The following is a 12093-nucleotide window of genomic DNA, read 5'->3' on the forward strand; positions in this document are numbered from 1 at the left end:
GGAGCGGGCTTCACCTTTTGTGGTCACCGAGCAGCGTCCCGTCAGACACAGCAGCACACGCCTCTGTCGACCCCAAGAGCAGGAACCAGTTCAGAGCAGGCCAGGGCTCGGGAAGGAGGCGGCAGACACAGCCCGCAGCCGAAAGCACACAGGCTGAGGAGCGGACGGGCCCGGGAAAAAGCAGACTTAAAATGCTTCTGCTGGGGATTTTTGACTTTGAAACTCTCACCCTTGTAAAGAGCAGCCTCAGGCCTCGCGAACTCGCACACGGGGATCCGTGGCGGAACCAAGATTCCCTCCAGCACTGAAAAAAAACCAAGGCTGATTTCAGCTCTCTCAGCGCCTATTAGTTTATTTAAAGTTGCAGCAGTACGCGCTTCTCCTCGTCCCGTGTCGCTTTCACGACGGGGAAGCTGCGGCCGCCCCGGCCGCTGAGGAAAGCCGCCCCACACCGACGGCGCGCAGCGCCTCCAACTTTTTCTCCTGGGTTTGTTCCCCCCCACCCCCGTCAGCGCTGGCAGCGGCGGCGGCACAGCGCCTGCTGACGGAGCGGCACCGCGAACGGCCACCGCGGCGGCTGGGGCACCTCCGCCGGCGGTTAGCGCCGGGGCCGCGCCTGCCGACTCCCCTCACGGGCGGGCCGCTCAGTGCCCCGCCAGCCACAGCAGTGGAAACCCGCCCGCCGCTCCCCTGAGCTGCCTCCCCTTGCCCCGCCCCGCCCGGCCGCAACCAACTGTCGCAGCGGGCAGAGGGGGGAGGAGAGCGCTCCGCTCGGCACAGCCGGGGCGCGCCCCCTGTAACGTGAGCACGGCAGTTCTCCAACCCTCCCCCCCCTCCGGCCGTACCACTTCGCTGCCCGTCCGGCGCTGAGGCGCGTTGGGCGGGAACGTACCAACACCGCGGAGGGAAAGGGGTAGCCTAGAAGGTCGCGTGACAATAATAGGTCACGTTCAAAGGGCGCAGCGGCGACTCGCGGCCCCGTCCTTTTGGCCGAGAGCTGCGAGGCGGCCACGGCCTCATCGGGGCTCCCCGTCGCAGCGGGAAAGGAGGAGAAGCCGCCGGCCCTCCTTAGCCCTTTCCCGGCGGGACGGGGATGGGCCGTCCCGCTGGGCAGCCGCCCCCGCCCCCCGCGCGCAGCGTTCTTCCCGGGTCGCCGCCGCCTCCCGCCGCTGGTGGTTGCGCGGGGCGCGTGAGCGGCGGGGGCGGGCCCTGCGGGTAGCGGCCCGACATGTCGGTGGCGTTCGCGGCCCCGCGGCAGCGGGGGAAGGGCGAGATCACGCCGGCCGCCATCCAGAAGGTGAGGGGAGGGGGGGGGGAAGCGGCTGGGCCCGGGCCCCGGGGGCTGTAGCTGCTTCCTGCCGCCGGGCCGCGCGGGGAAGGGGGTGGCGGCGGCGGCGGCGCCCCGGAGCGCCCAGGCTCCCCGGGGGGGAAGAGGGGAGCTTCGGCGCTTGGCCGGGGGGTCCCGGGGCCGGGGGGAGGCGCTGGCGGGCTGCGGCGGGGGGGCGGGGGCGGCCGATGGCCCCGGGACCCCCCCCGCCCCTTCCCGGGCTGCCCCGAGCGCTCCCGGGGCTCCTCAGGCCCGCGGGCTTGAATTCCCCCGTCGGGACGTGGCCTGGCGCGGTGGCGGGACGGGGGAGCCGAGCGGCTCCTCGCTGCGGAATGTGTCCCCAGGTCGGCCCTCAGTGACGGAGCCCGGCCTGGCTGCGGGCTCTGCCTCCGCCGGCGGCGGCTCCCGGGCTTGGTCCGCCGCGTAGCAAGGCCCACCCAGCTGAACTTGAGGTGTTGTGGAAGGAGAGCGTCATGGCCGGAGCCGGTGACAGCGACTCCGGGCGGCTCCGTTTGAGCTTTTGGGCGGGAGCAAGTTGACTCGCTAAAGCAGTCGGAGAAGAGTGTGTGTGGGGTTTGCAGTAACCCACGACGTTTTGCATCTGCAGGAGCAGAGGAACGTGGTGAAGTTCACCGGTAACTTGGTGGCATTCAGAAACTTCACCGAAGACTCGCTATTATCGGTGTAAATAGCTGTGAACTGCATGGATTTCAGATTACTGCAAATTCTTTGTGTAGGAGCCTTTTGGGTAGCTGCAGCTAACCTCTGGTCTAGTAGAAAGTGAGAGCGTCAGCAAGGTGGATGTTGTAGGGAGCAGGACCTCAAGGAAGGCTCCAGAGTTGTGATGGAGACCACAGTTACCTGGCAGAAGTCGGTGCTTGAGATGTGTACGTGAAAAATCCCTACCTGCTGGGTGGAAAGCTGCCTCAGGGTAGTCAGTAGAGACGACAGGTCACTGGGCTGTATGCGGTGAATGCAGACAATTAAGTTTTTCTTGAGCTGTAGTCAAACCATTAATTTGATGGTGGTGTGCTGGCAAAACCCTAGCATAGTTAAAGCTGAAGAATCTTTGTAATGTACATAAGCTGTCATAAGCCCTGGAGGTGTCTTGGTCCAACTGGAAACTTTTGATGGTAGGTGTTTGTAACTCTTTGGAAGAACTGCTTCCATTTTCTATCGGCAACTGCTCAGTCAAAATTGTATAACACAGTGCCTGCAGCCCTGTCTAGGATACAGTTGTATTCCTTCTTGTTTGTTTTCCTCTTGGCTCTCGAATTCCTTTCCCACCCTCCCCAAGAGGTCCAGCTGACATGGTGACAGTGAAGAAGGCAACCGTCTTGCTGGCAGTCTGAAGGCCTACCTGTGTGCTGAGCCTTAAGGATCTGCTGCCTTCCCGTGGAAGGTGGGAGGTATCCTGAGGAGAGCCTTGATTCAAGCCTTCCTTTACAAGTGCTGTGTTAGACTTTGGTAGCAATGGTATTGGCTCCTTTTTCCTTATTTTTTCTGGTGAAAATGGCCACTGTGTTTCTTACAAAATTTGATGTTTGCACGTGTGAAACGTGTCTGTGTAGCATTGAATAGCTGTTTGTGAGGTTCTTCAGGGTGTGCAGCTACAGTTCTGCCTAGTTTCTGAGGTTCAGGCAGTAACTCAAAATATTGCAGTTCTGTCTGTGTTTAGTGCTTAATGACAGTGTTTCCAGATCCAGCAGTTTCAGGCAAAATAGTTTTTCAGGGATCGTTCTAGTCAGTTCTGGTGAATTATTGGTTTGAATTTAGGACTGCTCAGCTTGTTGGCTGGTTCTTACATGGATAGAAGTCCTGAGTGGACTGCGTGAGGTTTTTGGCTCTGTACCCTGCTCATAGTAGAGATGGATTAGTTGGAAGAAAAAAAAAGTGTCAGTACTTACTACTTCCTTATTGCTTCTTGCCCCCCTATAGAATTTGTTTAGGTTGGATTCCTAGGGAAATAAAGGTGATGTAATAACACTTGTGCTTTCCTTGTAGAAGCATGAGCCCTTTGGCTAGTCTCAACCATGTCTGGAAGAAGGAAAGAATCTTGCAGATGGTTAAGATCCTATTAGTTTTGTGAAATTCAGCAGCTGGGTAGAGTACAGGTGTCTAAACTAGCTTTCCGCTGGGAAGAAGCAAAGGGAGAAATCAATGCAAAATTTTACGTTTGGCACTAAACTTTCCGTTTAGTTCAGTTGACTTGGGTAACTTTTCTGGTAGCTCAGATTAGCTGTGGTTCTGCTGACTTTTGTCTGATCAGAGTGCAGGAGTGTGGTTAAAAAGACAGGAGTGTGGACATGTGCAGCTCTAGGAAACCAGGCTTTGTTTTTTTCCTGTTTATGGAATTTGGAACATCTTGAACTGGTGAGCTTTTTGTAGAAAGCTGAGAGATCTGCAGTTTCCCATGGTTTTGGGACCTTTTTTTTTTTTTTTTGTCAGAAAGATACTTCACATGTGCTCATATTCCTGGATGCTTCTGAAGTATGATAGATCTGTTGTGCCCATTATACAGAATATTCATAAAGTGCAGTTTAATTAGAGATTCTTGATGCAAATACAGCCTAGCTTTCCTGTGCATTTGCTTGAAAAAAAACCTGTCTGGTAATCTCAATTTCTGTCAATAACAATTTCAATGCCTTTTAGCATTAAATTTATGAACAGTTGCAGGCTTTAGAAGAAGGGGAACTTGGAGCATAAATTTTTAAGTAAATTTCTTGGTAGAGATCAAATGAAGACATGCAAAACTTTGAAAACTTCATAAGAACTGGATGCAAAACCAGCATAGGTATTTGAATGGGAAACTTCACACATGTAGCTATAGTAGTGAGATGAAACACTTAAACTGAAAGCTGTAAAACTAACCGGAGGGGGGAAAATAGGAGCAAAGGAGTGTTCTATAAATAATTGGTTGAAGTAGAACTTTCTGTAATGCTACTTTTTTGTTGTGTTTTTTAAGAACTCTGAGAAGAGGAGCAAGACTCAAACTTACCTTCAGTTTCTTTCCACAAAGAACATGAAATTTACTGCAGACCTCTTCTTTATCGTTTCAGATGTTGGATGAAAATAACCATCTTATACAGTGTATAATGGACTATCAGAACAAAGGAAAGACGTCTGAATGCTCTCAGTAAGACATTAATCAAAATCTACCGTGGACTGGTTGAATTTCTGTCTAGGTCTCCATTCTTGATTTGTTTAGCTCACCTTGTAGGAGAACTGTGCTGTGAAGGACAGAAAAGTATTGCTATAGATACTACCTTTGTAGTTGATGGGGTGGTTTTTTTTTTTTTGCCACATGATTATCACTTCTGTCACTGAAATGTTGCAGCTTGCCTACTGCAACTTGATGTCATGGTGATGACGCTTATAAAAGTGGGGACTGTATAACCAAGATCTTTTTCCTCTGCATCAGAATTACATTTTGGGAAAGAGGTAGTTTTCTTCGCAAAGCTTTCAAAATCGTGTAGTAATGGACCTTTCTTCTTCCTGACGGCATGTTTGAAAACTACTTGCTTACCACTTGCCCAAGAGCAAACAGGCTTGTCTTAAAAGTTTGGCTTCCTGGAATATCCCCCGTGGACTTGCTGTTTAGTGGGATCTCTGGAGAGTGATCTGAGAGAACTGTGGAAGGAGTGAATTATTACGGAGTGTTGTTTTCCCATTACTCTTTTCTGGCATGGATGGTCATGGCACCCTTGTAATCGGACAAATAGAGAGTTAAATGACAGATGGGGCATGACAGTATGGCTGGAGTCCCTTACTAAGAGAACTGGTAGTCTGGAAGTAGGAGGGAGGTCATAAATAGTAGGTATTTTTGCTTTAAGGGAATGCTTTTATTGTAGCACAGTTACTGTATTAAACTGTTTGCAAGCTTGTAGTTATGTATTCATAATCTGTTTCTGCTTTCAAGGTTATTTTTGTGACTGTGGGCTAGATGTTGAGACTCTGGAACGTGGTTCTGTGGCAGAAAAATCATTCCATAGCAAACTTCCAAAGTTCAGGGTCCTGATGAAATGTTTGCACTGTTCTTGGTCATGATTCTCATAAATCTATGGTATCTTGTATCTGGGGACATAATAGATGGAGCTCTCTTTCCGTACTGTTTCTGGTGGAAATTACACCAAACAGCCACAAACATACACCCTGTATATGTCTCCTGGTGACTTAGTTTGGGACAGGAAGTGAAATAGGTGAGAACAGTGGCACCCACCCAGCTTTAGATTTTTCATAATAAGGCAGAAGTTGTATAGAAGATACAGGCACAGGTCTGATGGAGAAATTGGGAAAGACTGGGTAGTAGTAAAGTGTGAGGAAACAGGCTTAGGTTTCCTAAAAATAGTACTCTTGTAAGTCTTTTGAATCTTGTTTTACATAGGTAACTTTCTTTACATGTAGATTTAAAGTAAATTCTGATGTTATTGTATTTGTGACTGAAGATCTGTTTTGCTTTTGTTTGTTTTGATAGGTACCAGCAGATGCTGCATACAAACTTGGTTTACTTAGCCACTATAGCTGACTCCAACCAGAACATGCAGTCTCTACTACCAGCAGTAAGTACAAAATAGTGTAAAAGTAGGGAATAGATTTCATCTGGGTTCCTGGAAGAAAAAAACAAAACACAAAAACATACAGAAGTGTTAGAGGCAATGACCAAACATTTAGCCTCTGATTTACTGTACAGTGGATACAAGACGTTGCGTTGATGGTTGGACTTGAAGATCTTAGAGGTCTTTTCCAATTTTAATGATTCTAAGATGCACTGGCTCTTCATGTTGAATTTGGAGTCTAGTAATCTCACTACTTAGGTGTTGCTGATGACTGATATTCCAAATTAAACTTACAGTGCACAGGTTATCTGGCCTGCCTCATAGATAGTATTTTCTTTTGTTTTTGTTTTGCTTTCTCAACTAAGAAATCTAGTGATGTGGCTCTTAGCTCCTACAATAGTACTCTGTTTTTCCTCTCATGTTAGGGAAGGGTAAGGGGGTGGGGATTTTTTTGTTTAATGTTTCTCTGTAATATCATCCATTCTTTTGCCTCAGTTGAATGAGGTTGAGTAAATCTGTGTCTGCTTTTCTGTACTTTAGGTGAGTCTCTTAAATTTGGTGGTTAATGATAATATGCAAGAAATAATGTTGCACAGGCTTCACTTGAAACACTGCATTGCTTTACAAATGAAGCATTCCTTGGATAATAGTTGCTGTCTTACTTTTTTTTTTTTAATCTGGAGTTTTCTGAATCTGTATTCCTGAACTCTGTGTTTTAGAAGATATCCCCAATTTTTCACTCTTCCCATTTTTTATGGAGCAGTAAGGAAAGATACAACAGGCATTAAAATAGCTTGCTATCTGTTTGCTTTTTGTGTTAATCGGAAAGCTTGGGGAGTTCATTGAGAGTAACCCAAGGAAGTTCTTTGGTTTTTGGTAATAAGACTTTTCTTGAATTAATATAGTCTTGATTCATTTCTGTAATATGAAGCTAAAAAGAATGTCTATAAAACAGCCATTCCTAGATACTAGTTTTCACCAACTGAAATTGAATTACTTTTTCTGTGGTCTCTGGAGAAGTGTTCTCCAATCATTGCTGCTGTCGAATCATCCTTTCGAGTTGGTACCTAGAAGACTACAGAAACAGTGCTTCATTATGTCTTCTTGTGCCTGTGGAGGCTTCTCTTTTTATGAATCCATGCTTGTAGCTGGCGGGGGAAGAAACCTTTAAGAGGGCAGTGTGTCTATTACTCAACTAATACGTTTTTGGAGGCTCAGTTCATATCCTGGTTCCGATGACAACTGGAAATGAATTTGACCTTGTCCTAGTCCCTGGTGAACAGCTCTGTTCTTAAAGTTGAATGTGATGACATTCTCTTCTTGTGAGAAGAATCAAGATAGGGCCAGGAAAGACTTTTGCAGATCAGGACGGAAGTGGATTTCTGGTCTTGAATGTAAGGAGTATTCCACAGTAGTGAGAAAATAGCGCAGTGTGTGTTTGTTTGCTATGGGGGAGTACCCTTTGGACAGCTGAGGAGGGGAATAAAAAGGTAGCTTTTTCTTTTTTTTTTTCTTTTCTTTCCAAAGTAAAATACAAAATAAAATTTAGATGTTCAGTCTTACCTAAGTGTACATGCTCTGACTTAAAGTCAAATCTTCAAGATTTTGCTGAAATACGGTAACATACTCAGGTAAAATGACTTTTGTTGGAGTTTTTAGAAAAATATTCTTTAAATTCTTTGTCTTCCCAACAAATTTTAGTGACAAGTATTTGGGAACATGAGCTACTGCTTATTTCAATGCAAGATAAACTGCTTCAGACTCTTTTCCTTTTAGTGGCTTTCAGTTTAAGAACTGATGAGGCTCAAGTTGACGTGGAAGTATTATGTTTCTGTTCGCCATGCTTCTGTGGCAGCTGTTGAACAGTCTTAATAAATTCAAGGCTTGTAGGTGGCAACAGTTAAATACGGAGCAAGACACTGTGTGTGTGAACATCTAATGTTTTTAATAGTAAAATACATCAACTTTATAATACTACCATTGCAACAGTTTGCCACAAAACTTAAGAGGGCTTCAGTCTGGATAGCTTCTGAAGTTGGACTGTAGCTGATCTATTCGTTTCTGGAAGATTGCTCCCCTGGTAAATGATTTTTTTTGTTTGTTTGTTTAAATTTAGTCTTGTTTTTGTTTTGATCAGGTAAATACACTCTCAAGAAACTTCGCAATTTAACTATTACTTTTTTACAAAATGCTTTATGTGATAAAATGAAGTTGCAAAGAGAATACTGCTGTTAAGGTAGCATTCACGCTGAACAAAAGAGCTGAATGATCAGGTTCACAGAGGTTTTTGATATAAGCTAAAATGATTTGAACCTGATGACAACTTCTTTGTTTCCTCTCAAAATACTCGTTAGACTTAATGCTTCATATGGTTGGAAAAAGTGCTTGTAGTCAGCTTTTGTGCCTGTGTCCACATCTTTTAGAATGCACTATTGTAACCAAATGACTGTACATCCTTTCTGAAAGTGTGATATTGCCTGTAGAGAACAAGATAAATGTTATACTAAATGAAAGTGTAGTGAAGTAACTGTGTTGTGCAGAGAAATGCTTCTACAAAGGGGTCCTGGAAGTGAGGAAAAGGGGAAACAGGTGAAGCAAGCGTTGCACGGTGTGGGTGAAGGGAACTAGAAAGCCTTTGAAACTCCAGTGTCGTAACAAAGCTCCTGTTGTCTGTGTATGCATGATAAATTTACAGTATTAAATTGTGACTTGTGGGGTAAGAGACCTTCCCTCACATCAGAAGACAAAAGAAGTGCGAGGTTAATCTCCTCAAGTCAACTAGTCTTTTTTCAGCAGTGAGAACAGCAGCATTATTAAGGGCAGGCTGTTCTGGAGTGTCTTCTCAGCTGGACAACAGTGGTGGCTAAGTCCACGTCTGAAGTTGATGCAACTTTATGCTGCCTCTTTCCGAGTTACAGGTATTCTCTTTCTTAGATAGCAGTCAAAAGTCTGTTTACCACCACTACCGTATGGGATAAGCTAGCTTCCCAAAATGGGCTTGTATGATGAGGAACACAACACTGTTGCATTCTTTTTGATTTTAATTTGTGCTGCTTTTGAGGGAGGCAATAGCAAACATTAGTCTTCTTGAATTGTGGAGAGCAACAATACAGTTAAAGCGTGTTACTGGGACTTCCAAGAGAAACTCCAAAAAATAATAGTGAGGTATTGTGTACGTGTGTTTCTAAACACATTAACTCTCAATTTGCAGAACAGGCATCTCATCCTTCCCGACTTACTTATTTTTTGTTTTCTTGCAAGGGAGTGTTTTAGTGGCATTGAAAAGTCATTGCAAACTAGTGAATAAAACCCCCCAGCTTTTGCACTTGGACATGCTTCCTCCCCAATATATCTTCATTTTGCCAAATATTTATAAGAAAATCAACCCATGACCATCACTTTATTGGGAAAAGTAGAGGGGAACTTTTGACCTGTACTCCAGCCTTTTTATTTTGGTAATAGTTTTATAACAGGCAAATATTGAGGTCTGTAGGAATCATTGAATTGAGAACGTTTGTTTTGGTTTCTGTAGACACAGAAAAAGGCTTTGCATGTTTTTCTTCAGAGTTGTTCTTACATAGTGGAACTTGCCTTCTGTCAGCATGCAGAGCACTTGATTTCACTGTGTATTTCAAGAAGGTAATGAAAATAAATGCTTATAATTATTACTCACTTCTAGAATGTGCTAGTTTTGGTTTCTATTTAAAGTGCCATTTTCTTCCAATAGCAAGCTAACTCTGTATGTGAAGTGACTACAAAACACTTCTATATAATACGGTGATTGTTTTTTATAAACACCCAACATAAACACTGAAAGGCTGGTTACTTCCAAAGAAACTGCTTCAAGAGGCTGAATCATTAAACATACCTACTAGCACCTAAAACTTTGCTTCAAGTTCCTTGTTGGAAGGCAGTTTTTTGGGTTTTGGTTTGGTTTTAAAAGCTGTGGAGTTCAGGAGGCTAAATAGGAGTCTTCGGTGTAAGAATGGTTTTACTCCATCAGTGGAACGTCTCATATGATCTTAAATACACTTTAGTACTTTTGAAAGGGGTAGTGTTCAATCTATGGTTCTAATGTACTTGGGATTAGTTTGATTCTAAGACTCTGAATTGTTTCTACGTAGAATCATAGAATGGTTTGGGTTGGAAGGGACCTTAAAGATCATCTGGTTCCAACCACCCTGTCATGGGCAGGGACACCTTCCACGAGACCAGGTTGCTCAAAGCCCTATCCAACCTGGCCTTGAACACTGCTAGGGACAGGGCACCTGCAGCTTCTCTGGGCAACCTGTTCCAGTGCCTCACCACCCTCATTCATATTGAAGAACTTCTTTCTTATATCTGGTCTAAATCTACCCTCTTTCAGTTTAAAGCCATTACCCCTTGTCCTGTCACTACACGCCCTTGTGAAAAGTTCCTCTCCAGCTTTCTTGCAGGCCCCCTCCAGGTACTGGAAGGCTGCAGTAAGGTCTCCTCAGAGCCTTCTCTTCTGCAGGCTGAACACCCCCAACTCTCTCAGCCGTTCCTCGTAAGGAGAGATGTTCCACCCCTCTGATAGCTCTTTGTCACCCTTGTCTGGACCCGCTCCAGCAGGTCCATGTCCTTCTTGTGCTGAGAGCTCCAGAGCTGGACGCAGGAGTCCAGGTGCGGTTGCAGGAACTAATCAGTGCACTCTGCTTTTTTAGTAGCTTTCATTCTGAACATAAAAGTTGTCTAAAATACATGTTAGTTGAATTATCTTGATAGTGCAAGGTAGCATCCAGAAAAGACAAATATGACTTAGTTTTAATAGCTTAAAAAGAAATTTACAAATAAAATTCCTGTTAGTAAAGATGAAAGTAATCCTAAATTAATGAAATTACTGTCTAGATGTGTACTAAATGCCTGGGAAGGTCTGATATCTGTTGTAGTATAGCAGAAAATCTGTTAGTGGCATCTACTTTCCTGCTAATCACAGCTGGCATCTGGCATCAATCTTTAAACCTTTGGCTGAATTCTGTGTTTATTGAATGGTAGCGTGTTGATTAAATTAGTTTTAAAGCAGATACACAAAGCAGTATGGTGTATTGTTCTGCACTAGCCTTTCAGAACACAAGTCCATGCCAAATTCAAGTTCAACTATTGGTAAACTGAATTAATAGGGAACAGAGCAAAAGAAAGGTTGAATGTTTCCTGTCAATATGCAAGTGAGCTGTTAGTAAAAAATGGAGCTTGAATTTTGAAGAACTCTGATTAAATGTTCTTCAAACGGTTTTCAAAAATCGTAATAATTTCTACAGGCTTTTTAAAAGAGAAGCATTAGCTAGCAGTTTTTTGAGAAAGAGAGGAAAAATGATGTGTTCATACCCACCATGTTATGCAGGTGTACTCAGAGGAGGATTTGTGGACTGTGTCACTAACAGTGATTGTGTACTTTAAAACAAGAGATTTGGATACTTCTGTTTGGTGTGGAATTTCACATTAGAGTAACTTAACCAAAAGAGCAACTTTCCTACTGCTCTTTAAATAAGAGGCAAGTGGATCCACTGTGATTGAGATGGGTAAAAGACATTAAGTTTCACGTTTCTGTATTGTTATTAGAAACTGTCAAGCTAGTGCAAATCCATAATTGATAAAACCTAATCTATTTGTTCCTTAATCCTCCCTGAAGAACATGATGTCTTGATTTTTTTTTTCCCTCTCTCCAACTCTTGATGCTCTACTTTTTTGTTTGCGCTGTGTGTTTTGCATAGCAAAAAATATTTCCTGTGTTTTATGTGAGCAAGAAACACATGGGGTAAGCCTCCTTTGGTAATGATCTCTAGCCCACAGTTAGTTAGGCTTTGTCACTAAAGCATGGGAAATGTGGGATGCTTAGGTTCATGTTGTAGTACCACATCATTCTAAGAATTGAGCGTTACTACACTGTGTTTGAGCGATCTCAGAGACTCAGCACTTTGAACAAAACGGTAAAGAAGACTTTTCCTGAAATTGTGCAGTATTACAGGTCTGTTAGAGATGAGATTTAATTCTTTATTGCTGTCAGTAGCGTGGTTCTTGGGTCTGGCTGCAATAACCAGTCATAAAAGCAATGCATTATGACAGAACCTTGTAAGTGCTTACAGAGAGGTCTCGTGTGTGTGTGTATCGCTTCATTGTCTTTGCTCCAAGGCCAGCACGTGGACATCTGTATCCGTTTTTCTTTATTTGAAGCTTTGGATGCTATTTTAC

The 12093-nt window shown here is 44.4% G+C and overlaps 1 protein-coding gene across 3 annotated transcripts in view; it reads left to right on the plus strand.

Moving 5' to 3' along the window:
* The first annotated feature begins 1033 nt into the window (after positions 1-1033).
* Positions 1034-12093, plus strand: part of SS18 (SS18 subunit of BAF chromatin remodeling complex) — a 52620-nt gene continuing 41560 nt past the window's right edge. For 2 of the 3 annotated variants that reach the window (XM_075416290.1, XM_075416292.1), the window contains exons 1-3: positions 1034-1297; positions 4387-4463; positions 5802-5886. In XM_075416290.1, coding sequence (XP_075272405.1) covers positions 1229-1297; positions 4387-4463; positions 5802-5886 — 231 coding nt within the window. In that variant the 5' untranslated portion in view covers positions 1034-1228. The remainder of the gene's footprint in view (positions 1298-4386; positions 4464-5801; positions 5887-12093) is intronic. The other variant, XM_075416291.1, reaches the window with a different exon arrangement.

The sequence above is a fragment of the Opisthocomus hoazin genome, chromosome 3 (assembly GCF_030867145.1).
Source record: "Opisthocomus hoazin isolate bOpiHoa1 chromosome 3, bOpiHoa1.hap1, whole genome shotgun sequence".
Classification (NCBI taxonomy): Eukaryota; Metazoa; Chordata; class Aves; order Opisthocomiformes; family Opisthocomidae; genus Opisthocomus; species Opisthocomus hoazin.